This window comes from Dermacentor variabilis, chromosome 5, assembly GCF_050947875.1.
Source record: "Dermacentor variabilis isolate Ectoservices chromosome 5, ASM5094787v1, whole genome shotgun sequence".
Lineage (NCBI taxonomy): Eukaryota > Metazoa > Arthropoda > Arachnida > Ixodida > Ixodidae > Dermacentor > Dermacentor variabilis.
The window spans coordinates 103286952-103311912 of NC_134572.1; the positions used below are offsets into that span (position 1 = coordinate 103286952).

Genomic DNA, 24961 nt, shown 5'->3' on the forward strand with positions numbered 1-24961 from the left:
TGAGCGCGAGTGTCTCGCCCTCATTTGGGCGGTGGGCAAGTTCAGACCCTACATATATGGTCGACCATTTACAGTTACCACCGACCACCACGCCCTTTGTTGGCTTTCCTCCCTTAAGGATCCCACCGGACGCCTCGGTCGCTGGGCCCTACGGCTGCAGGAATACACATACACTGTGGTCTACAAGTCGGGTCGTCTACATCAGGACGCCGACTGCCTGTCTCGAAATCCCGTCGATGTACCGGACGGCTTAGTGGATGTCGCACCGATCTGCGTTCTTTCGCTCTCTGCCTTGCAAGACATTGGCGCTGAACAACGACGCGATGAGTCGTTACACCCAATTATCGAACGCCTGCTCTCTGATCCGTCTGACCCATCCCTCCACATGTTCCTGCTACAAAATGGCGTCCTGTATCGCCGCAACATGCACCCCGACGGGCCCGAGCTCCTGACAGTCATTCCGTCTCATCTGCGCCAGACCGTACTGCAGCAGCTGCACGACGTTCCCACCGCTGGACACCTTGGCGTTACGCGGACCTATGACCGAATTCGGCGACGGTTCTTCTGGCCCCGTCTCAACCGCTCCGTTCGCCGCTATGTTGCCGCGTGTGAGTCGTGTCAACGCCGGAAAAGACCAGCTGTGCCTCCTGCCGGACTGCTGAAGCCTTTGGATATACCGGCCGACCCTTTTTTTCGCGTTGGCGTTGATCTTCTCGGACCATTCCCTATGTCGACTGCCAGAAATAGGTGGATTGCCGTCGCTACGGACTATACAACTCGCTATGCCATTACTAGAGCCCTACCGACCAGCTGCGCTACAGACGTCGCTGATTTCTTGCTTCACAACGTCATCTTGCACCGCGGTGCACCTCGTCAACTTCTCACCGATCGCGGCAGATACTTTCTTTCCAAAGTCATAGACGAGCTACTTCGATCATGTGCTACTAAACACAAACTTACTACCGCTTACCATCCTCAAACTAACGGTCTTACCGAACGCCTGAACCGCACATTAACTGACATGCTCGCAATGTATGTTTCCTCCGATCATAGCGACTGGGACATTGCTCTACCATTTGTCACGTTCGCCTACAATTCCTCGCGCCACGACACAGCCGGCTATTCCCCCTTCTATCTCCTCTTCGGCCGTGAGCCAACTTTGCCTTTCGAGACCCTCCTCTCGACCACGCTCGATTCGCCGACAGAGTACACTCGGGATGTCATAACCACAGCGACCCAAGCACGCCAGATTGCTCGCATGCGTCTTTCTGCTTCACAGACACGCCAGAAGTGCCGTTACGACCAGCGCCATCACGACGTGCATTATGAACCAGGTGCCCTTGTGCTCGTCTGGTATCCAACTCGGCATGTTGGTCTTTCGGAGAAATTCCTCTCGCGATACCATGGCCCTTACCGCATCCTTCGCCAGGTGACCCCTGTCACGTATGAAGTGTCTCCGTTGGATGCCACGATGCCTTCACCTCTCTCTGACATCATCCACGTCAGCCGTCTCAAACCTTACATTTCTCGGACAGCTGAGCCGCACCACTCAGGTGCTTTTTCCGACGGGGGTGATGTCACAGTCGGTAATGTGGAAAGAAGACGACGCTGATGGTGGTCTTAGAGACGACGAAGAAGAGTTTAGCATCATCGCTGCTCTACGCTTGTTGGCTCCGCCATTAAAAGCCACTTGTCAATAGACGAACGCTTCTTCCTTCCCGTAACAATATGCAACAGCCAGAAAAAAAAATCGCAAAGATGCTGTTTCTCGTTCTATTGTATTGCACAGGAGCAGCTGTCGCCGGTCGTGTATTGTGAGTAATTGCACTCAAATTATAGTCGCAACAGAGAAAACATATAAAAAGTAGTTCTGCCAAATATACATTACAAATGTGAAGATACAGCTTGATAAAGGGCCACTAGAAAAAGTGGACTGTACGTGTACACAAAACCTCGCAACAAGACCAATATACGTTATTGACCAATATACGTATATTGGTCAAACCGGCAGATGTATCAACGAGAGATTAAAGGAGCATCAATATAACGTCACTAAGGTAATCTCGGATCATTTGGGTATTCACTGCTGAGATTGTTCCTGCAAACCCATGTTTGGAAGCACTTCCATTCTCTATAAGGCTCATAGCAGGATCACGAGGGAGATTGTAGAGGCCTACCAGATAGCAAAATTAGAGCAAAAGTGCGTAAGCAAGCCTTCGGTGTCACTATCGGAAAAGGAGATACGATTCCTTGGTTTATCTTTGTGACGATTGTAGTACATGTTTTTTTTTCCCTTGCCTTGCACACGTGTCCAGTTCAACGAAATGTACCACTCAATGTTCTTTTTTGCTGTTACGTTTGTTTCCGCTCGCACGGTATATATTTATCGAAGCGTGCGAAAATAAAATCTATAGTTGAAAGTGAAGCGCTGTGTCTGTGTATCTGTTTCTTTCTTCGTCCTCGTCCAGTCGCGCTTATACACTCTACCATGGATTCTAACCAACTAGCCCGCCAACGTGTTTTAACCAAGTTCATTTCTACTCTTAGCTTGTTCTTTAAATCGCGCACCGGAAGCACAGAAATGTGGACCCTGCGTTGAGAAAAACGGTTTCCTTGGTCCTTTAACGTGTAATATATTTGTCCTACTGAATTTTTTTTATTACATAAAAGATAGTTGCTCCAGTACTTCTGCGTCTGTGGGAAAGTCGTCCTCGCCTCTCGGTCTGGTGTAGCCGTAATGATTGTTAGCAGCGAAGAGCTCTTCTTCGGCGTCTACGCGCCTCCAAAACGCCTCGTAGTCGAGTGGCGGTCCTTGACCTCCATATTCTTCTGGCAGCACTCTGGGCGAAATTTCTTCGTGCAGTCTGTCATAGTTCTCACCGTAGAGATGAAACTTTTCGCGAAGGAGAGAAACAAGGAGAATTAGTCACGTGCTTCGCACTTTCTAATAACCACATTATGTGCGTAGTTTAATAAATACTTTTGTTCTCATTGCAAAACTGGCGGATTCTATAGAGCGAGAGTACTTTGGTAAAGATTATTTTGGTTGCAAGGATTCACCGTATTAAGAAAAGAACAGAGATAACCCTTGAAATAATCGCACGCAGGTCTGCCTGGTGGTGCGCCACATGTGATACTCCAGATGGATAGGATGAAATGATATGCACAGCGCACGTCACAGATACGCAACAATACACGGCACACGCAACAACACGCCGCAAAGGAGCTAATCGAATTACCTAATTGAGACCAATTTCGGTAAACAAGGGTAAAAGTGCCTCAGTGGTGCGAGACGCACAGACACTGTTAGTCCATGGTCCAAGTGCGAGTCGTAGCTCAAGACATGGCAGTCTTTTATGAATATTGAGCTTGGACACTAGCACAGTTCTTTCTCATTCGAAAACACCTTCTAGAGCAGAATAAATGGGCTATGTGCGCCCTGCCTTGCGTATTTCGGTTGACATAGTGCATGAATATCTCATCCGTCAAACTGTATGAATGCTCCAATTAAAAACACGAGTGAGAGACGTCTTCACATTCTTGAGCCTATAACTGCTTCAGTTATCTTGACATATGGCACACCGGCTTGGATCATCATTATCGCCAGCCAATATTTATGTCCACTGAAGGAAGAGGGCCTCTTCCAGTTAGCTCCAGTTACCCCTGTCCAGCGCTGGCTGATTCCAACTTGTTCCTGCAGATTTCCTAATTTCATCACCACACCAAGTTTTCTGCCGTGTTTGACTGTGCGTCCTTTGCCTTGGCACCCACTCTATAACTCTAATGGTCCACCGGTTATCTTCCTTACACATTACGTGACCTGCCCAGTTCCATCTTTTTTCTCTCACTGTTAACTAGAATATCGTCTGTCCCCGTTTGCTCTTTGATTCACACCGCTCTCTTCCTGTCTTCTAACGTTACGCTTAATACTTTTCGTTCCATCGCTCTCTGAGTGGTCCTTAACTTGAATTCGAGCTTCTTTCTTAATCTCCAAGCTTCTGCCACATATGCTAGCGCTGGTAGAATGCAGTGATTGCACATTATTTTTCATTTTAATGACAGCGATCAGCTACCAGTCAGGATATGGTACTGCTCGGCGTATGCTCTCCAACCAATTTTTATTTTTATCTAAATTGCCTTCACATGATCAAAGCGTCCTTTGAGTAAACGATGTATAGATGAACGTACTCCTGCGCAGACTCTAGAGGCTGACTAGTGATCATGAAATCTTGTTCTTTTGTCAGGCTATTGAACATTACCTTTGTCTCTGCTTCTTAGTCTTCAGCCCCACTCTTACACTTTCTCGGTGAAGGTTCTCCAATATTTGTTCAATTCAATCACACCGATCTTACGTACACCTATATAATTACGCACGTACGCATATATATATATATATATATATATATATATATATATATATATATACATGTGGGCCAAAGCTCTCTTTCTATTACAACCATGTTCATGCCGAAAAAGTTTGAGGGAGAGCACTGTGCACTTCAACGCGCCCACAGCGCACACGTGGAACGACCGCGGCTCCTCCGGTAGCATGCTTCTGCGCTTGTCCTTCTGCCCTGCTCTGTCCCTCTCACCCCGCTGTTTGATCCGATGAGGACATACCTTCGCATATCGCAGGAGGAGAGGTTGTTATGAGCATAATGCTATAGCATCAAAACCGTTACGAATACAGCTATTGCGCCACTTGCGTCACAATGTATCCGCCCTCGTTTCTACACTGCCTCTGAGATATGCCCGTGTTAGAAACCCGCGCACAGTACTAATGGCCACTTTTGATCTTTATAACGTTATTGCATTCACAAGACACTTTCGCACTGTAATCGTGTAGTAAACGTTTTGGTAACACAAATATTTATTTTTTACTGAATGAATGCGTTGTGGTGAGTTTATCAGTAATGTGTGAAAACTGTAACAGTAAAGAAAGGTCTGCTTACCCTCTCAGCAAGCTTGGATTTTATGACGGGTCTTACTATCATATATAACACATCAAATGGGTACGACTGGTTCAGTATGTGAATCGCCTTCAGCCGCATGGGCATGCAGTCCTGAAAGAATAGAATGCCCTTAGAACTTCTAATATACCCTTATAGTCAGAAAACTGTACATGTTGAACTGTTTACGCACAATTAAACTCGTCGCTTTAAGCCATGCATTCTTATGTAGATACCAATCACTGTATAAACGAAGCGTGTGACGTTTTTCATACGAAAACATCAAATGGCCTTTCGGGCAAGAAAAGCCGCAGAAATTCGAAGACTTTTCTACTTCTGCGTAAGCATTGTTTGACTCGGCTGTGGGTTCATTTTTGCTTAGCTTTGCTAACTTGCTTTTTCTAGCATCTGCGTATGTACCCACGACCTTTCCTGTGACAAAAAACGCTTAGGCTTTATAAACTACTGTCCGATTTTCTCGCCGCATCCGGTCTCTTCAACGCAATCGTACCAATTGAGCCGGAACGCCAGGCACAAACGCGCTTCAACGGAGCAGAGCAGTCGAAAAGGAGCACCAGGTACCGCAGTAGCGCGTCAGGCATTGCGTGAGGGGACAGTGCATCGCTGCGATGCCATGTCGCCCTCGCTTTCCCTCGCGCAAGCCTGTGTTATGGCAACACCATCTATGCTTTTGTCGAATTCCCCTGGTCCGTCTAGAGCGGGATGTTGAATCCACGAGATATCAACAAAATCCGGCACTGGGCAACCAAGTCCAGATCGACCAGCGAAAAATAAACATGCCCCGGCAAGGAGGGCAGCGGAAGTTGGGCACCCGCCATATCCGCCAGCCATATCGGCATTTCATCATTTGCACTTTATATACCATTTCGTAAAGCACGTACAACTCCTTGTCGTCGCTGCTGCTACTGTGCTAGGAACTAAAGCTGCTGTCAGAATCGTTCAAGGCATGAAGCATTGCCACACAGTGGAATGATCTCATTTCGAGAATGTGAACAACTGCACAGGGTTACTAAATAACGCCTCAGAAAGAGCTGAAAACAGCCAAACCACCGGACCGATACGAAAGTGACATCAACTCGTCATCGTAGTTTCGGGGAAATCCGTTTCTGCTCAGCGGTTGAGCCGTATGATCCCAATCTACCAGGGGAAAACGCATATTTGCTTTAGATCGACCAGTGGAATTGAATTTCTTTGCAGCGGAGCAAGAAAATGGGCTCCAGACCGACGTGTAGAATTCACCATTAGAAAAGGCCTGAGCGCTCTGCGAGTGCCATCGCGGAGAGGAGGCCGGCGGCGCGCTCAGGGATACGGTTCGATGAAGGGATCGCGCGTTTAAGAACAACGTTAACCGGAGCGCAGTAATCGTTTCTTCGGGCATAGTTGAACAGATGGCATGCACAGTACAGAGGATGTTCAAGGTGATTTTATTTACGCAGTACTATTTACAGGCTGCATTATTAAAAAGCCTGTCAATAAAAACTGAAATGGTTCAACCTTAAGATATAGAACTGATTTCGCGTACATAATGATAGGGAGCATAGCTTATGTTTAAATGTCACAATGTTTACCTCTTCTTCAGAGTAGCGTATTTTCTTTGCCTTGGCTTATCGTCGGCGTCAAACAGTTTTTTGCTAATGCGACCACAAGACTTCAACAAAATGTAAGCACTGCACCATAACACATATATCATGACAAATTCACTGGTGTGTCCTTGTCAACATTCGTCGAAGTCAGGTGACTCCTCAGTGGCATAGCAGCTCTAAAGATAATTCTGTTACAAGTTGTTGCTTATTTGCTACCCTCAAAAAGTCGGTCTTCTGGGATTGCTGCCGTACAACAGCGTAGCACAGGGTAGCAGCATTCACGACACACATTGGGGGAAACACAAGGCTACCGCGGTCTAGTACATTTACCAGCTCGTAGTGTTTCTGCGCGACGGCAACATTTATGGTTTTGTCTATTGTCAGCAGCGCCCTGCATTTCAAGCAGTTTAGTCGTTTCAGTTTTGCGTAAATGGCATAGCCGGCTACATCTACGAGGACAGGAATGTCTGAAATTTTTCACAGCGTGTCGGCAGTCACTACAATACTGTGACCAGGTTGTGTTCGATTAAGTGTGGAGGTCTTCCCACCTATCATCCCATGTACTATCATCACCGCCAGATGTAGGGATCATGGGCAATGAGCTTTGTAGCCTTTACTTATTTCCTCCTTCATACATCTGTCGAATGTACACGCGGTACTGAGAACCCGCCAACTGCCTGTACGACCCGAAGCGCCCTTCTAAGCTGTCAATCAGAAGCTTTCCCAGACGTACGTAAGAGGGGCTCAGCTCACTGAAGCAGTAACTGGCGGTTTCTAGCAGCGCATATGTCATTTGATGGAGAGTTGCATGGATTTCCTCGGTGAGCGTGTCAATTTCAAGGTCCTAGCTTCTCCAGATGCCCAGCCAGTCGAGAATCTGATGCAAAAAGACTACTTTTGGGTCATCCATTGAAGCAAAAGCTGGTTCTTGAAATACATGATTTTGCGGAATAGTTCTGCGGAATAGTTCTGCGCAATAGTTCTGCGCAATAGTTCTGCGGATACCTCGCAGGTTTCCCTAGAACTATTACGTCAAACCCTTGCCTTTGCTTCGAGTTGTTGACAAATTCGACTTCGCCCTGCTATCTGCTAGCCACCTGGTTAGCTCAACGGTAGACCGGCTGCCCCGGAGAGGCGGTGGTCATTTGTTTTAGTCTCGGACCAGTACAAATTTCTCTTCAACTGTGAGGCTTTTCTATCGCAGAACCCGTATGGGTTTCTTTTGTAGCAATAGCTACGATTGGGTGGATGCCTCATTTTCCATTAATTAACCAGATACCAATGCTTAAACATTCGCGTTACAACCTCGTAACCGTCCTGTGAGCTTGTTACTTAAAGCGTACCATTTTCCGATTTAGCTCACTGCACAAAAATATGATCCACTGACAAACAACCCATGTGGCAGATGTTCAGGCTGCCGTTTTGTTTAGCTGCAGTGGAGATGATTACATCAGCGTCACTTGTTTTAATGCGAGTAGCATTCTTGCCTTTGCCAGACCAGATTTCTTTCCCGTTATCTAGCTATCCCACCAAAAATGTGGGCCTATCCCGAAGGTTGTGCAGTCTAAAATGTGGATTTTTCGTGTGAGTATGTGCCACTAGGCGTGTGCCACTTTTCGGCATCAATTTGGGTAGGTTTTAATGTGTACGTTCTCCTGCGGTCGCTGGGTATTCCCACTGCGTAAGTGCCGCTGTTAAACTGGGGAGGCTTAGGAGTTAGAATCAACGGCGAATATGTCAACAACCTGCTGTTTGCATATGACATTGTCGGATTCAGCAACACTGGGGATGAATTACAAAGGAGAGAGAGAGAGAGAGATGCAAATAACAGAAAGGCAGAGAGTTTAACCAGAGTTAAAACCTCCGGTTTGCTACCCTGCATTAGGGGAAGGGAAAGGGGGACGTAAATACGGAAAGAAGAGCATGACAAAAATAAAAGCGTGAAAAATATGAAAAGGGACGGAATGAAATCAAAGAATTACAAAAACTAACAAAAGAACTTGACCGAGAAAGTGTAAGAACAAGAATTCGTGAGCGCCAGTCAGCGTCCAGTCTGTGAAGGAGTACGTTTATCTAGGTCAGTTACTCACAGGGGACCCTGATCACGAGAAGGAAATATACAGAGGAATAAAAATGGATTGGAGCGCATACGGCAGGCGTTACCAAATCCTCACTAGGAGCTTACTACTGTCATTGATAGAAAAGTGTACAATCAGTGCATTCTATCGGTGGTAACATATGAGGAAGAGACTTAGAGGTTCACAAAAAAGCTCGAGTACAGGTTAACGACCACACAAAAAGTGATGGAACGAAAAATTTTAGGCATAACGTTAAAAGACGGGAAGCGATCGGGGTCTGATCAAAGATAAAACAAGGTAGCCGATGTCCTATTTGACATTAGAATAAAAAATGTAGCTGGGCAGGCCACGTAATGCGTAGTACAGATAATTAGTGGACCATTAGGGTTACAGAATTGGTGCCTAGAGAAGGTAAGCGCAGTCGAGGATGGCAAAAAGTTTGGTGGGATGAGGAAATTAGCAAATTTTGAGGAGCAAGTTGGAATCAGCTAGCGTAAGACGGAGGTGATTGGAGATCTCTGGGGGAGGCCTTCTTTCTGCAGTGGACATAAAGAAATTAACTGATTATTATTATTATTATTATTATTATTATTATTATTATTATTATTATTATTATTATTATTATTATTATTATTATTATTATTATTATTATTATTATTATTATGTGCGAATGGGTATGTGCTATTCTTCAATGAGCCTCTTTGATACCAACTTGGGTCAATGTGTATGTGCCGCTGGGTAGGCGCAGACTTCAAGGCGGCGCCGGCAGAGGGCGAAGCATATCGAGAAGAATGCGCGAGATCGGAGTCGGGCTGCAGTACGCACCCTATAATGACCCGCTTGCATTATTTGCATGCTTGGAAAGTAATTGCAGGCGAGTTATTTCTGATTGTTATCCACAAATTTTCACCTAATTTGGCAATAAAGCTAATCAGCCCGATCAAGGATCTGTGTCACTTAGAGAAGCCTTGCGACTAAGCGAATTAGGCCTGATTACCTGAACATATTCCAAAGCTTTCTTCAGTAGGCCGATGCTGACGCTGAGCATCTTTTCTATGGTAAACCCTTTGTAATCTAACAGAAGCACAACTCCTAAAACCTGTGTCACCGGGTCAGAAGCCATGTGCTCCATGCAGATTGTCCAGGCCTTCTGAAATTCTGAGACAGACAGCTCGGAGGGTATCCACTGTCCTGAAATGCAAGAGGTAATAAAAACGAGACAAGATAAACGCTGGACGGTATATTCAAGCATCAAAAAACCAATACCACGTATTGTACACTAATACAGAAGCAAATATAATAGTAAGAAATGAAGACTGGTTACTTTATGCGGCTATAATACATGGCTGAAGTCATGAAGTAGATCAGTACCTGTTAAAAAATGACACTGCTATTGAGCTTTCGGTAATATCGCTCCGAACTCAACTAGTAGCAATGTTAATAATCAAGGAAACTAATAAACCGCAGCAAAAAAGTGAACAGCAAAATGATATAATATAATCCCACAAATTAAACAAAAATACAATTTCCATGAGCAGCAACGCCTGCAAAGCTTATAAACTTTTTACAAGGAATGTGAAGTACTTTTCCTACAAGAACATAGAGGCCTTCACGTACCACTTAACATTTGCCTAATAAGAGTTTTGAAATGCGGGTAAACTTTTTCTACAAGGCAGCTTATCCCATTCAGTCTAGGGATTAGTTTATAACTCTGTCAGTTTCTTCCAGTTCATTCTTTATTTAAAACACGTATAAGAGCAGACAAGGGCTATATCTGATATGGACACCTGATGGTGTTACGGCCAAAGATCACACGCATGGACAATAGCAGTTTTCACGTGTTTCAGTTCGACACCAGGCCAATACATCTCAATGTAATAGCCAGCAATGAAAGTGCATGCTTGTTTATTCGAGGAAATGTAAAAATGAAGGCCTTTATGCATCGTGTAAGTCTTTAGTGAGCAACATCACACAATCGAAAATAGGCAAACCCAATGAATAAGCATATACTTCGTAGGCTCTTCACTTCCGGGAGTTCCATGCTTCCAAGAACACGACCACGGCTTATATTCTGTTGCCCATCGGCTTACACTGGGCGGCCCAAACTACTTCAATAGCTCATGCCGCAACATAATAAACGTATGTTCATTATGTCGACATTTCGGCCAGAGCTTGGGCTTTTTCTTCAGAAACGCCGGCTGTGGCGAAATATCAACATCACGTACAGTTGTTTTCGAGTGTATCAGCATTACAATCATAATTTGTGGCAAGAAAAGAAATTTCTATATTCAAGTTAAATATATATAACTAACTTGAAGGCAGAAATTTCATGTGTGGCCACAAGATTATGATTGTAATATTGATACACTCAGAAACAACTGTTCGTCGTGTCGATATTTCGCCACAGCCGGCGTTTCTCAAGAAAAAGGCCGAGCGCTGGCCGAAATATCGACATAATGAACAGATGTTCATTCTGACGCGGCATGAGCTATTCAACTATTGAAGAAGTATATATATATATATATATATATATATATATATATATATATATATATATATATATAATATGTACATTGGGCGGCTGTAAAGTAAATGCTTTTATTAGGCGAGGTCACGTATAGTACCCACGAAACACGTCTGCGATGATAACCATTATGCACAAATGCAATCGAAACGATGAGCTTTGCTACAATTACTTTTTCTACGTGCTGCTAGTCTCTCTCTCTCTCTCTCTCTCTCTCTCTCTATATATATATATATATATATATATATATATATATATATATATATATCCTAAGAAGCCAACAAACATTGACGCCAGGGACAACATAGGGAAAATTACTTGTACTTACTAATTGAATTAAAGAAATGATACTTTAATGGAAATGAAAGTAGATGAAAAAAACTTCCCGCAGGTGGGGCACGATCCCTCGTCTTCTCATTACGTGTACGATGCTCTACCGATTGAGCTACAGCGGCGCCGTTTCCCATCCACTTTCTTGGGTATTTACGTTTTCATTTCCATTAATTTCTCATTTATTTAGTTCAATTAGCAAGTACAACTAATTTCCCTTATTTTGGCCTTGGTGTCATTGCTTGTTGGCTTATTATCATATGATTAATAAAAAAATCGGGCCCCTCGGTTAACCCTCTTTCTTCTCGTTCATTAATAACGATGACACTGAATCCGGTTACATTCCTGCCTTCAAGTAGCATCTGTGGGTTCGTTGACCAGTTGTTTTCGCCGAAAAAGATCACGTACTCGTGACGCCTGTGGCAGAGAGGATGCTCCACATCCTCCGCCAAGGTTCATGAGTGGTGGCGGATGTAGAAATATCATAAACACATGCGCAATATGCCGTCCCCGGTGGCGCAAGTCCGAAGATGGCATGGCTGGTTTGATGACATAATTCACGCGAAATGCGCGTCGATGATGGGCCAAGGCCCTTTAGACTTGGCCAGAAGTTTCGAAGGGAGACCAGCTGCATTGAGAGGAACTGACAGCCACACAAATGCACCAGCAAAGGAAATAGGCGCGTCAGTGTTGTACGGGCGGCTGCTCCTCTAGCGTTCCAGGTCAGATGAAGTTAAGGACCGTGCAAGTTCGCGGCACTCCTCAGCATGTCTAGCAGTGGCAGAAACGGGCGCACGCTTGGATGCATGAGGCCGGTACGGGAGAATTTTGTCGGTAGTGTGGGACGGAAGAGGGCCATACAATAATAAAAATGACGAAAACCAGTGAGGCTGTGTATCGCGGTGTTGTATGCGTAGATGACAAAGGTTAGAATGAGGTCCCAATTTGTGTGGTTAGGGGTGACATACATTGCAAGCGTGTCGCTAAGCGTACGTCTGAAACGTTCACTGACCCCGTGGGTTTGAGGGTGACAGGTGGTAGCTGTCTAATGAGCAACATGGCATTATTCAAGAAGGGCCTTAACCACTGCGGACAAAAAGGCGCGGCCGCGAGCGCTGATCAGCTCCTCGAATAGACCGTGTGATGTTGGCAATCGTATAAAAAGCGAACTAACAGGTTACTAATAGTGCTGCGGCCGAAGACTTTGGTAAGTTTTGAAAACACCCGAGTGCCCACACTGCAAATCAGCAATGAAGGATGCGCAAATTTCGAAGCGCAGGCTTCGAGGTATTACCAATAACCACTGGCGGCCGTCTGAGAACTAATTACGTCGGTGAGGCAGGTCATCGTGAATGGCGAAATAGTTAGCTTGACGACGCAGTGTGTGAGTTGTCGATTATGTTGGAAAATCGGAGACAAAGTCTATAAGGGAGACAATCCGGTGGTCCCTGCGCTGTCCGGAAGCGATGGTTCCAGTGCCAATGGAATAAATGGTAAACTGAGGCGCTGAAGGACAGGAAAGGTTGTTGGGAAAGGAGAGCGTGATAGGGCGTCAAAGTCGAAATGATGGCGTTAATTTCGGTGCCCGACGCGTATGTCAGTCTTTTAGCTGAAGTACCCAGCGAGCAAGGTGACCTGAAGGATCTTTCAATGATGTGAGCCACTAGAGCGCATGATGACCTTTGACAACATCGAAAGGGTGCCGTCACAAATAAAGACGGAACTTAGTAATAATAGCCAGGCTGATGGCTAAACATTCTTTCTCCGTCACACTGTACTTGGTCTCGACTTCTGTTAGTGTTTGACTTGCGTATACAACGAGGTATTCACCAAATGAAGGTCTTTGTTGCGCAAGGATAGTACTGAGGCCGACACCGCTGGCGTCCGTGTGCCCTTTCATAAGGGCTGCTGCGTCGTAATGAGGTAAAAATGGGTGTGAAGTAAGATGATGACGCGGATTCGTGAAGACGTCCTCGCACTCCGATGACCGTGAGGAGAGAGTGCCATTCCCTTAGAGCCGGTTCATCAGGGGTGATGGCGGGAACATTTTGAATGAACAGTCTGAAACAGAAAGATAGTCCAACAAAACTAGTTTTGTTGGACTCTCCAAAATGGAATTCCGTAGACTCTCCGTAATAGAATTCCCTAATGGACTCTCCATGTAATTCAGCGACGGCGCGAAGTTTGAACGGACTGGGGAGGACACCGTCTTTGGATAAAACATGGCAGTCTATTTTAGGCTGCCTTGCTGCAAAGCGGCACTTTATCAAGTTCAGCTCAAGAACAGCATTCATTGCGCATGTCAGGGGACATTTTAGCCGCTGAAGGTGCGTGGTGAAGTCTAGAGCAAAGACAACATCATCGAGATATCACAGGCATGTGTGCCACTTGAAGCAGCGTAAAACTATGTGCACCATGCGCTCAAATGTTGTGGGCGCATCACTAAGTCCAAAAAGAATTACGTTAAATTCGTATAAGCCATGAGGCGTAACAAATGCTGTCTTCGGCCGATCTACTTCTGCCATTGGCACTTGCCAATATGCCGACCGCGAATCTAATGGAGAAAGAATTCCGCGTCTTGCGTATACTCAGTCGCGTCATCAATGCGTGGTAGGGGATAGACATCCTTGCGAATGATTTTGTTAAGGCGTATGTAATCTACACAGAAGCGAACAGAGCCGTCCTTCTTCGTAGCAAGGACAACAGGTGATGCCCACGGCCTATATGAAGGTTAAATCATGACGCGGCAAAGCCTGTCGTCGACTTGCTCGTTGATGACTCGCTCTGAAGCAGATACGCGATACGTTTGTTGTCGCAATGGTGGGTGGGAGGGTGTGTCAATGGCATGCGTAAAGTTGGATGTGCGGCTCAAAGGAGTTTGCGCGAAATCGAAAAAAAGAACTGAGTTTGGTTAAAACTTATAGATGCTGTGAACGCCAAACTAGTGTAAGATTATCGGCGATGGCAGGACCAAATGCATATTCTAGCAATGCTGTAAACGTAAATAAATCACTCAGGGCAGGGTGGCTCGCAGAGGCTGCGTCATCCTATACGTCGATGACTTGATTGTCGTCAATGGCTTCCCCATTGCCCACGCATTCTCCTCGAAGCAGTTTCACAGGATACAGAAGCGGTTCGAAACAAAGAGATTGCTGCTGCTTTGCGTAATTTCAACAGCAGCGAAATGTACCACAAGAAATTTTCGTTTAAAAAACAGGCCAAATTGAGAAAACAGTGCGACTGCGTCGGAGAGGCTGCTGCAGCACACGGACAGAAGCGCTCAAGGGCAGGGGAATGTTCACATCTTCCTTCACTAGCAGTTTACTGGGAATGGGCGGAACATCGGCTAAGGAGCCCGAGGATAATAAGACAACACGAAGTAGCAATAAATTCAATGGTATACACCACGTCCTCATTGACTACATGCGCCGTGCACGGGGCGAGAGCATGAATATGTTGAGCGCTTTATGCGCGAAAGAGAAACCCGAAATTGGCGTCGTAACTTTCCGAAGTGAGCGACAAGGTTTTGCATCCATAACAGAGATGGCAGATCCAGTGTACAGGCGAACATCTTCAATGCAAACTTCTGTAACATTTCATGTGCAATGGTGAGAACTTTTGCACTTCGACGGCGCTCCAGTCCTTGCCTCCTCGACTGCGGCAATCAGTTTTTCTCTTCTCGAGCCACAGAACGAGGTTGCATCGGCAATAGTGAGCGGTGACGCAGAACAGATGAATGGCTGCTAACTGGCATCGGTGGAACAGCTGACGGGGCCGAAGTAGAGTCGTAAGAGCCACAATATTACCTTGCCACGCCTATATCACGGGATGTCATGGTTGATGCGGCCCCAGTCGATTGAGCGCGTCGACAAAAGCGGGCGTTGTGACCGGCGTAGCCTCAGGCAAAGCATATCAGCCTATCGTCGTACGTATGCCACAAGTTTTTGACGGCAGGTCCAGCCCAGGTCGCAGGACGTGGTGGACGTGGCGTCCGGGGAAAAATGGGACGGCGACTTGTGGTCGAGGCGTAGGTGCCACGTCGGCGTAATTGCATGTGAGGGGAGGAGCTGCAGCTACAGGTGATGGTAGAGGCCTCGTGACGACTTCAGCATAACTGAGAGGTGCCACTGCAGGCATTTGTCGGCAGTGGAGAGGCAAGATCCTCCAAATGTTTTCCTCAATTGCGTGAGGGTTCAAAATCTGAAGCGGGCATTGAATATGCTGCGGCTGAGAGAAAGGCACTAATCAGAGCTGGCGGGCAACTTCTTGGTGCACAGGTGACTTAACTTCAGCAAGCAGCGTTGACTGGTCAGAAACGGCAGCCAATGCAGCCGAAGCAGCTCCTCGTAGCTTTGGCACAGAGTAATTATTTCTGCCACAGTGTGCGGATTTTGGCAAGCAGCATGCTAAAAACCTCGTCATCTACTCCCTTCATAATACTCTTGATTAGGTTTGAGTCTAACGTGGTCGCATCTACTCTCTTGCACAAATCTAGAATGTATTCTATGTAGCTCGTGAATGATTTACCCAGCTGCTGAGCTCGTTTCCGCAAGCAATGCTTTACGCGCTGCTTGCGTACAGCAGGGAGGCCAAACACATCAGCGAAAGACGTCTTAAACGCTGTCCACGTGTTGAACTCCTTCTCATGGTTCTTGTGCCAGGGGCTTTCCGCACCCACGAAGTAGAAAATCACTTTGTTAGTTTTGCGGCATCATCCCATTAATTTACACGATTACCCTCTCGTACGTCCAGAGCCAATCCTCCGTATTATTGTCATCCGCGCCTCTCACAACAGCAGGGTCCCTTGGCGGAGCACACCGGCGCACATGACTGATGGAGGAGAAGGCGCCTGTGGGGATCCGTTCTCGAGCACGGTAGACGATAACGTGCCGGATTGTAGTTCCAGAGTGGTCGTTTTCAAAATACTCAGCACCTTCCACCATTTATGAAGAGGTTTATTGGCTGCGGGTTGAGAGCGGCTAATGCAGAGGTCAAGCAGCAGCAAGAGACCCATCAGGAGCAGCAATCGCCGTGCCCAACGCTGGCGATGGCGATCGCCCTTCACACTATAACCTATTCACAAGATATATATATATATATATATATATATATATATATATATATATATATATATATATATATATATATATATATATATAAATCGCTGCATTATCTTCGTCATGTGGAAATCCTCCATTGACGCTCCCAACGAACCAGAACTTGATGTTCACGTCGATGGTGTCCCTTTGACGGCGTTAATAGATATCAATAGATACTGGAGCAAAGGTGCCCATATTGAGTTGTAACCTCTGTCTTTGACTGAGGAAGGTTCTCACGCCTCCTACTACTAGAGCCGCACGCGTCGCCGATGGCAGCCCTGTTGACGTCACTGGAATGTTTACTTCCCGTATAAGTATCGCCGACCGCCACGTTCCGGTTTTTCTGCAGTGCTGAACAATTGACCCCATGACCTAATCCTCGGACTCGACATTCTTACGGCGCATTCAGCATTGATCGACTGTTCTGCCGGTACCCTTTGCCTCGAACTTCCTCTACTCGCGCATGTTGGTGCCGAACTGCCGAACAGCTTTAGTACGACTGCCTTCGTCCGCCTGCCACCTAAAGTCTTGACCTTAGTCGATTTGCTATCATCTGTTGCTGTGCCTGATGGTTATTGCGTCGCCACACCTGTTTCTGATGTCCTTTTGATGCGCAATATCACTGTGACCCGCTCCGTCATCACTGTCGCCGATAACCACACATGCATCCCGGTCGTTAATTTTGGCCTGACGAAGGAAGTTCTACCCAAAGGCATATCGGTTGCAACGCTCCCTGCTATCGGAGATGACCACGTCACGTCGTTTTCCGTAGACGTCTGCTTAGATTCCTTACCTTGTCCACAGGATGCTATTTGCCCTGACGCAACATTGCGTCCCATGATTGCTGCGGGCCTATTTCCTGAACAAGCAGCAGCTGTGTGTCGACTTTTCGTTTCCTACCATATCTTCGACCTCAGCAACCGTCAATTACGCCAGACTTCAACCGTTAAGCATCACGTAAATACTTGTGATGCCCTTCCTATTCATCGCCCGTCATATCGAGAAGTGTACAAGATGCTTACCAAAGGCATTGCTGAACCTTTGTTGAGCCCTTGGGCGTCTCCCATGGTGCTTGGTAAAAAGAAAGATGGCACATGGCGTTTCTGCGTAGATTATTGTCATCTAAACCGCATTACCAAGAAAGGCGTCTACCCCTTGCCTCACATTGACGACGCCCTCGATTTTCTCCACGGTGCCAACTACTTTTCATCAATAGACCTGGGGTCTGGTTATTGGCAGATTTCTGTGGATTAAAAAGACCAAGAGAAGACCGCGTTCGTCACTCCTGATGATCTCTATCAATTCTAAGTTATTCCATTCGGTCTATGCAACGCCCAAGCAACGTTCGAACGTATGATGGACTCGTTGCTTCAAGGGTTGAAAGGGTCAACATTCCTCTGCTCCCTAGACGACGTTGTCGCATTTCGTCTACATTTAAGACACACCTTGAGCGCTTGTCGGTTTTTCTTCAAGTTTTGCCAGGCTGGGCTCTAACTAAATTCCTCGAAGTGTCACTTCGGTAGTCGGTAGATTACAGTACTGGGACAGCTCTTCGACGCTTACGGTATTCAACCAGACCCGGAGAAAATTTGTCCTGTCACGTGTTTTCCTGTTCTCAGTCTATCAAAGACGTCAGAAGTCTTGTAGGTCTCAGCTCCTACTTCCGACGCTTCGTTAAAGGCTTCGCAGCGATTGCCCAACTTCTTACTGATCTTCTGAAGAAGGACGTGCCGTTTATGTGGGGCCCCACTCGAACTGCCACGTTGGCCCACCTCACCAAGATTCTCACCGCGCCACGTATAATGGCCCACTTTGACCCGTCCTCTCCTACAGAGGTGCGTACCGATGCCACTGCTCACGGTATCGGAGCGGTCTTAGCCCAGCCCCAAAAGGGTCAAAATCGCGTTATCGCATACGCTAGCCGCCTCCTCACAGCAGCGGAGCGCGACTATTCGATTACAGATCGTGAATGCCAGGCTCTTGTCTAGGCGGTTTCGGAATTCCGCCCGTACTTGTATGGCACGCACTTCTCTGTAATCACATACCACCACGCACTCTGCTGGCTTTCCTCACTCAAAGATCCTACCGGCCGGCTTGGTCCCTGGGCTCTGCGGCTGCAAGAATATTCCTAAGCAGTGGTGTACAAGTCGGGCCGATTACATCAAGACGCAGATTGTTTATCACGCTATCCAGTGGACGTACCACCCGCCGACGCTGACCCCTTTACTGACGCTTGTGTTTTCTCCGTTTCTGAGCTGCTACACGTTGCCGACGAGCAACGCCGTGATGCCACTTTGCGCACCATCATTGATGGCTAGGAATCTTCCCCTTCTGATTCGTCCCCTCACCTGTTTGTTCTCCGGGATGGTGCATTATACCGCCACAATATATGTCCTGATGGTCCTGCCCTACTCCTCGTTATTCCTAAACAACTCCAGTTAGCTGTTCTCCAATAGGTTCACAATTTACCAACGTCAGGTCACCATGGCGTCTTCCGCACCTGCGACAGGATTCGCCGACACTTCTTTTGGCCAGGCCATGCCAACTCCGAACGGAAATACGTTGCGGCGTGTGAAAAATGCCAGCGCCGAAAAACACCATCGACGCTCCCTTCCGGGTACCTTCAATCGCTCGACATTCCTTCGGAGCCGTTCTTTCGCGTTCTCATGGACTTATTTGGCCGTTTCCCTCTATCTACGTCTAGCAACAAGTGGGTCGCTGTGGCGACAGATTACGCCACGCGTTACATCAACAGAGCGCATCTAACAAGCTGCGCCACAGATGTAGCCGATTTTCTTTTACGCGACGTGATTCTGCAGCATAGTGCTCCACACCAACTGCTTACAGACTGTGGTTGGACATTTCTTACTCAAGTCGTCATCGACATCCTGCAGCACTGCTCCACCAAGCACAAGCTGACTACGTCTTACCATCCACAGACTAATGGTTTCACTTAGCGTCTGAATCACATCCTAACAGACATGCTTGCAAAGTACGTCTCGTGCGACCACACTGATTGGGACCTTGCTCTACCCTATGTCACTTTTGCATAAGGTTCCTCGCGTCACGACACTGCCGCTTATTCCCCGTTCTTTCTGCTGTTCAGCCGAGAACCCCCATTGCCACTGGACGCATCCCTTCCATCCGCCGCAGCAGAGACCAGCGATTATGCACTTGACGCTATCAGCAGGGCAGCCCAAGCACACGAAATTGTCCGCGCTCGCCTCCTGACCTCTGAAGAGAAGCAACGGCGCTTGTACGATCATCAACACAGAGACGTCCACTTTTCGCTTGGATCTCTGGTACTCCTGCAGTACCCGACTAGTCACGTTGGCCTGTCAGGAAAACTCATGTCTCGGTACACAGGCCCATATCGCGTGCTGCGGGCCGCGACTCCAGTTACGTAGGAAATCGTCCCACTGAGTACCAGTGCCTCATCTGCCCCAAATTCTACTGACGTTGTGCATGTCACAGGCCTCAATCCATATTACTCTCCTGTTATCACCGATATTTAGACGCCCCGGGAAGGAGCTTCTGCCGCTGGGGGTAATGATACATGCATATTGCGTGTTTCTTGTGGCCGATGCACGCGGGCGCCCCGACGAAGACGATGAACGCTCTCTGGCTCTCGAGCTGTCAGCTGAACTGGCCAGCGCTGCAGTTACCCCTTGCAGATATACCTTGTGAATAGTCTCCAGTCTCAATCCAATCCATCGTTCGCGTAAAATAATATATATAGAGAGAGAGAGAGAGAGAGAGAGAGAGAGAGAGAGCTTAAGTGAATCCTGGAGATGCTTGCCTGTCAGCATGCGCGTGTATCATCAAGAACGACCTGATATACCCATTGCACTACACATACACGCAACATACACAAAATATACCACAACGGACAACGAACCAATCAATGTGTCGCATAGAGACTCGTGTCTATAAGTAACGTTAGAGGTGCCTTCGTTGGGCGAGACGCACACGACGTGTTAGTCCATGATCCAAGTGCGTGCCTCAGCTTCAGGCATGGCAATCTGTATTGATTTCGAGCGTTAGGGTAGTGTGAATCACTTTCCAATGTGGATTGTCTGCACAAACAGATTGAAAGCGGTGTGTCTTAACCTACGTTGCACGCAGGGCGGAGTGGTGATCTTTATGTGAAACAAACACAAATAGTAGATAGCTCAAATGTCCATCAAGCTGCTTTCCTTGCAAGTACAGAAATATGCTAATACCTTTTCTTGGGCATAGGGGTATTTTGAAAAAGCTACTTGCCTATGTTCACGAGAACAATCGGGCGACCATGGACGTCTTTTTCTGGCATCACCATGAACAATTCTCGTGCTGGCGAAGGTACCTTGGACGGTAAAAAGTCGCAGTAGATGGGGCTACAAGCAGTACGAATCTTGTAGTAATTCCGAATGGTCTGCAAGGCAGCATCTACATCGTACTTCCTCACACGAAGAAAACGGAGAAGGAAGTCATCGTCTTTCCTAGAGTTGAGTTCAGGTTCGTCTGTGTAAAATGAAATTTCTCACGTGAGGCACGTATATGCTTAAGCCTAACGACTCGTGGATTTAGTGCAGATTTAGTGGACATGTGTTGCACAGTTTATAATACTTTTTCAGTAACGGGCAGCGCGAAAAAAAGGTTCACTTACAAAATATACGGCTAAGACTAATGTTCCGACTAGATTTTAAATGTTAACTTGTGCTGATATGCCAAACATCACTGCTACTCAAGTGTAATCCAACACTACATCTTTCAGAAGGTCTAGTGCATGACAACGTGCCAATTTTCATAATTGCTTGCCCGAGCCCAATTAGATGCTGTATAAAAACATGCGGATTACAAAAGGCTGTCATTACGGAACCTTACTACAATTCCTGTGCGATCGAGGGTTAGGCATTCATTTATATACAATTAATATTGTAACTGCACCCTTGGGCAGTACACCTTGACGTTAAAAAGAAGGGAAAATAAGCAGTTCAGTGAGAGATCTGGTTGGTATGGGGGGGGGGGGGCGATTAAAGCTTTCTAAAAATAGGGTGTGTATGCATACGAGAGCGTGATTACGAATGAAGTAACCATCAGCGAATGGGAGAACCAACAGATAGCGCCGAAGTTAGAAACGGGGGTAGATGGGTGTGGCGGCGCTTCAAGGCTCGCCGGGGAAAATGAACACTTCCCGTAAAACAGTTAATTGGTAGTTTGTCAGCTTGATGATTTTGTAAAAGAAGAGTGCACCTTCGGATTCACACTCTGACAAGGTTTAGAATTCGTCAGTGAATTAGTGAAGCTTCGACAAATTGAAAAAGTCACACTGAAGTCGGAAAAACACCCTTTCATATAGGGAAAACATTTTTGCTGCTGTTCATTCAATATATTTACAAATGCCATGGAGGCTTCAACATGCTTGTAAAGAGGAACATTACAACGCATCATAGCCCATTAAATCAAAGAAAACTGCAAGGCACTGCTCACGCAATACATCACACCCGTCGTGAAATGGATTCCCAGACATGCGGACTGACTCGATATTGAGGAGGCCCACAAGGCAGCAGCCGAGTTTCTTGTCAGCTGAAGTAACTATGTGTGACTATCTCCCTGCAGAAACTGGCTTTCGCATACGACAGGGGACTCAAACGCCGCAGTTCTCGGCGCTCCAATTGTAGGCCCTGATCCCTACATAGAACGGCCTTTGAGGCGGAAAGTGTGGCGCAAATAGTTTCGCTAAATTCCGCAAAAATAAAGAAGACAGATTACCTTCGAAAGAACACTTGTCATTAGCCGTTGATACTCCTTATGAACCACTTAAGCATGTGATTTCTCTCACGGGTCAAGTATTTTCCCCCATCTGCTTAAGTTGCAATTAAATTCTTATAAAGACACAGAAGGTTTGAAAAGGCTCTCAAATACGTCACCTGACACAATCTGCATGAGTCTCTGTACAGCAGTTTTCCTCCTTAACGGAGTTTCTCCAAGCTCTTTTTCAGCGATGTGTTGCAGGCTAAATGGAAGCGCCCCTTCGGAGTTATCAAATTCTTCATTTACGGATACTTTTCTATAGACACCAAACATAGCAGAAGCTTGCAAAGCGTTACTTGCAGGTAGTGAAGGCACAGGTCCACTGCAGCTGTACGAATACGTCTCTACCAGACACGCGCGCAAAAATGCAGCTCTGACATTATAATTTACGGAATGCGACGTCATGCCACGTATGTCATTTGCCCTACACGTATGCGATCACGCCTTCGTTTTTTGGCACTGATGCTAAGGACTGCAGCTGTGGGCCCTTCATGGGAATCACGATGGACAAAAAGAAAATAAAATGAAGGAAAGGTGGTTGTATAGTGTTTGTTTTATTTCTTTTATTCGTTCGCTTTATACTGTTTTCGTTTTTTAGTACTGTTTGTCACTTTGCGATAACCACAGTGACAGTTACTTTTAGCCTTACCATCACACGGTAGACAAATGCAAGAACATACGCGTACTATTTTGACGGTCACCGCACTCGGCACTGAAAGTGCCAGAAAAGCTTCATCAGGGGCATGTGGAGAGGCCGAAATAACTTCGATTCCATGGGGCCGAATGGACGCTGCGTGATACCCTAGCGTTCTTCCCCATGCTTCACGTTAAGAAAGTGTACCTTGTGGTTCCCTACCCGGCACCTAAACGCAATAGACCCGCACATAAATTTACAGTTCTTGTCCGCTCTTATTTGACCTGAAGATACCTCATTTCGCCACCTGCGAGTGGATGTTGCTTTTACTAACGCTTATTCATACCGAAGCAGAGTGGCGGGCAGTGCCAATTGTTCTTACAGATGTGGCACCAAGAAACCCTCAAGCGCTCGTTGTGCGACAACCCATCATGCAAAATTGAGAGTTGAGAGGCATGGGCTTGGAAGAGCTTTAATGAAACAAGACGACAGGCGCTTTGTAGAAGTCCCCGAAAGGAGGCAACGTTCTCGCATTTATTATCATTACTGACTCGCCATTTTAAATGTCGTTTTCCTGTACTTCTCCTCTTACCTTCCTTGAGAGCATTGGCAACCTGCTTCATTTTCGTCTTCTTCCGCTACCATCCATGAATTCTCACAGTCTTATATTCTCCCAGCCTTTTGTCATAATCTCTCTGGAGACAGGTGGAGTAACGTTTCGAATGGAATCTTATTACCTCTTGCCTCTCAATCCTTCATAATAAAGTGTTTTCTGGATACATTGTGGCCTTCCAGTGCTGATCAGATACAGGTCGGAGATTGAAGTCGTTTAATCAAGGTTCCTTGTTATCAAAATCATATCTCTTGGAGCTATATCCAGTAGGTTCGACCGATACCGTTTGTCAAAGTTTATTTTCATACCGTGGTGGTTTCATAGCTCTGTCACTGCACTGCAGACATTGGCTTTTCCCGCAAAGTAGCCGCGTCTGTAAGGCTCAGATTCCTATCTGCTACAAGCCACACAGATCTTCCAAATGCTTAGTAATGAGGGCGCCGTGATAGATCTGCAGTTTGATAATGATTGTGATGCGGAGCAACTGTTTCCAGCGCATGCTTTCAGCCGCCATTGAAGTGGCTGTAACGAGCCAAGAACATCTTGAAATTTCGTATTACTCCATTTGCAAGGAATTGGCTTTCAAATGGTGAGGGGCGGATAAACACAGTCCGACGCCGCGTTCCCACGCCGATGCGCGAAGCTTGTCAACACGAAAGGAGTGTCAGGTACAGGACATTTACATTCTTTCAGATACCTCTTTAGAGAAGCGAAAGGCCGCAGTTACCTCCTTCCTTGCCAGTGCTTTCAGCACTTCCATAAATAAGGTGCGTTCATATATTGACACCAAAAGTGCTTGGGGCCGTTACACACCTTCCACCTTCTTTTTAAGCGATGAATCACTTTAATTAGTTTACCTGGGTAGGTCCGCTGTATCACGACCTTTCCTCTAAATGTGAATTTAGCCTGGCATAGTTGGCACTCTTGAGTGCCCTAGTCCCATCAGTTTTCACGTTTCTCGAATAAACAAATCATGAATTTTTTTTGTAAGTCTTCCACAAGCCCTCGCGCACCGCTGATTCAGGACTATTATGACAGAATTATGACGCAACACATATTAAGGCACGTGCATCTGGCTATTCTTCACTTTTAAGTCTCGTGCTCCCTCCCATAGCATGACGAAGTTCCCGCTTCTGGCGCTCGCTACTCGGGGTACGTGAAGTGTTGGCAACACATGTGCATTCTGCATTCCGATGTTCTATTCCCTGGCGATGCAGCACTTCCAACGTAAATTGTTCGATCTTACTGATCCATGGAGCCACCCCTTCTTTAGCCTGGCCTAGTTGAAGAGCGTGTGTCAATGCTTTGGTGTCAGTAAACAGCACAAAACTGTG

The 24961-nt window shown here is 46.5% G+C and overlaps 1 protein-coding gene across 1 annotated transcript; it reads right to left on the reverse strand.

The window, feature by feature from the left end:
* Window positions 1-1732: 1732 nt before the first annotated feature.
* LOC142581939 (alpha-tocopherol transfer protein-like) lies at window positions 1733-22714 on the reverse strand. The gene is made up of 5 exons (XM_075691374.1): window positions 22497-22714; window positions 20848-21087; window positions 9629-9822; window positions 4953-5063; window positions 1733-2893 (listed from the first exon to the last, which is right to left on the reverse strand). The coding sequence occupies exons 1-5, from the start codon at window positions 22651-22653 to the stop codon at window positions 2660-2662; spliced, it is 936 nt and encodes a 311-aa protein (XP_075547489.1). The 5' UTR covers window positions 22654-22714; the 3' UTR covers window positions 1733-2659.
* Window positions 22715-24961: the final 2247 nt, after the last annotated feature.

What these genes read in the sequence shown, in the direction of transcription:
- LOC142581939 (XM_075691374.1), bottom strand. Translation starts at nt 22,653, where the DNA reads ATGTTTGGTGTCTATAGAAAAGTATCCGTAAATGAAGAATTTGATAAC. An exon ending in AAGCTTTGGAATATGTTCAG is followed by an intron (nt 5,064 to 9,628) that starts GTAATCAGGCCT and finishes CTATTCTTTCAG; the next exon opens with GACTGCATGCCCATGCGGCT. An exon ending in AATCCAAGCTTGCTGAGAGG is followed by an intron (nt 2,894 to 4,952) that starts GTAAGCAGACCT and finishes CTTCGCGAAAAG; the next exon opens with TTTCATCTCTACGGTGAGAA.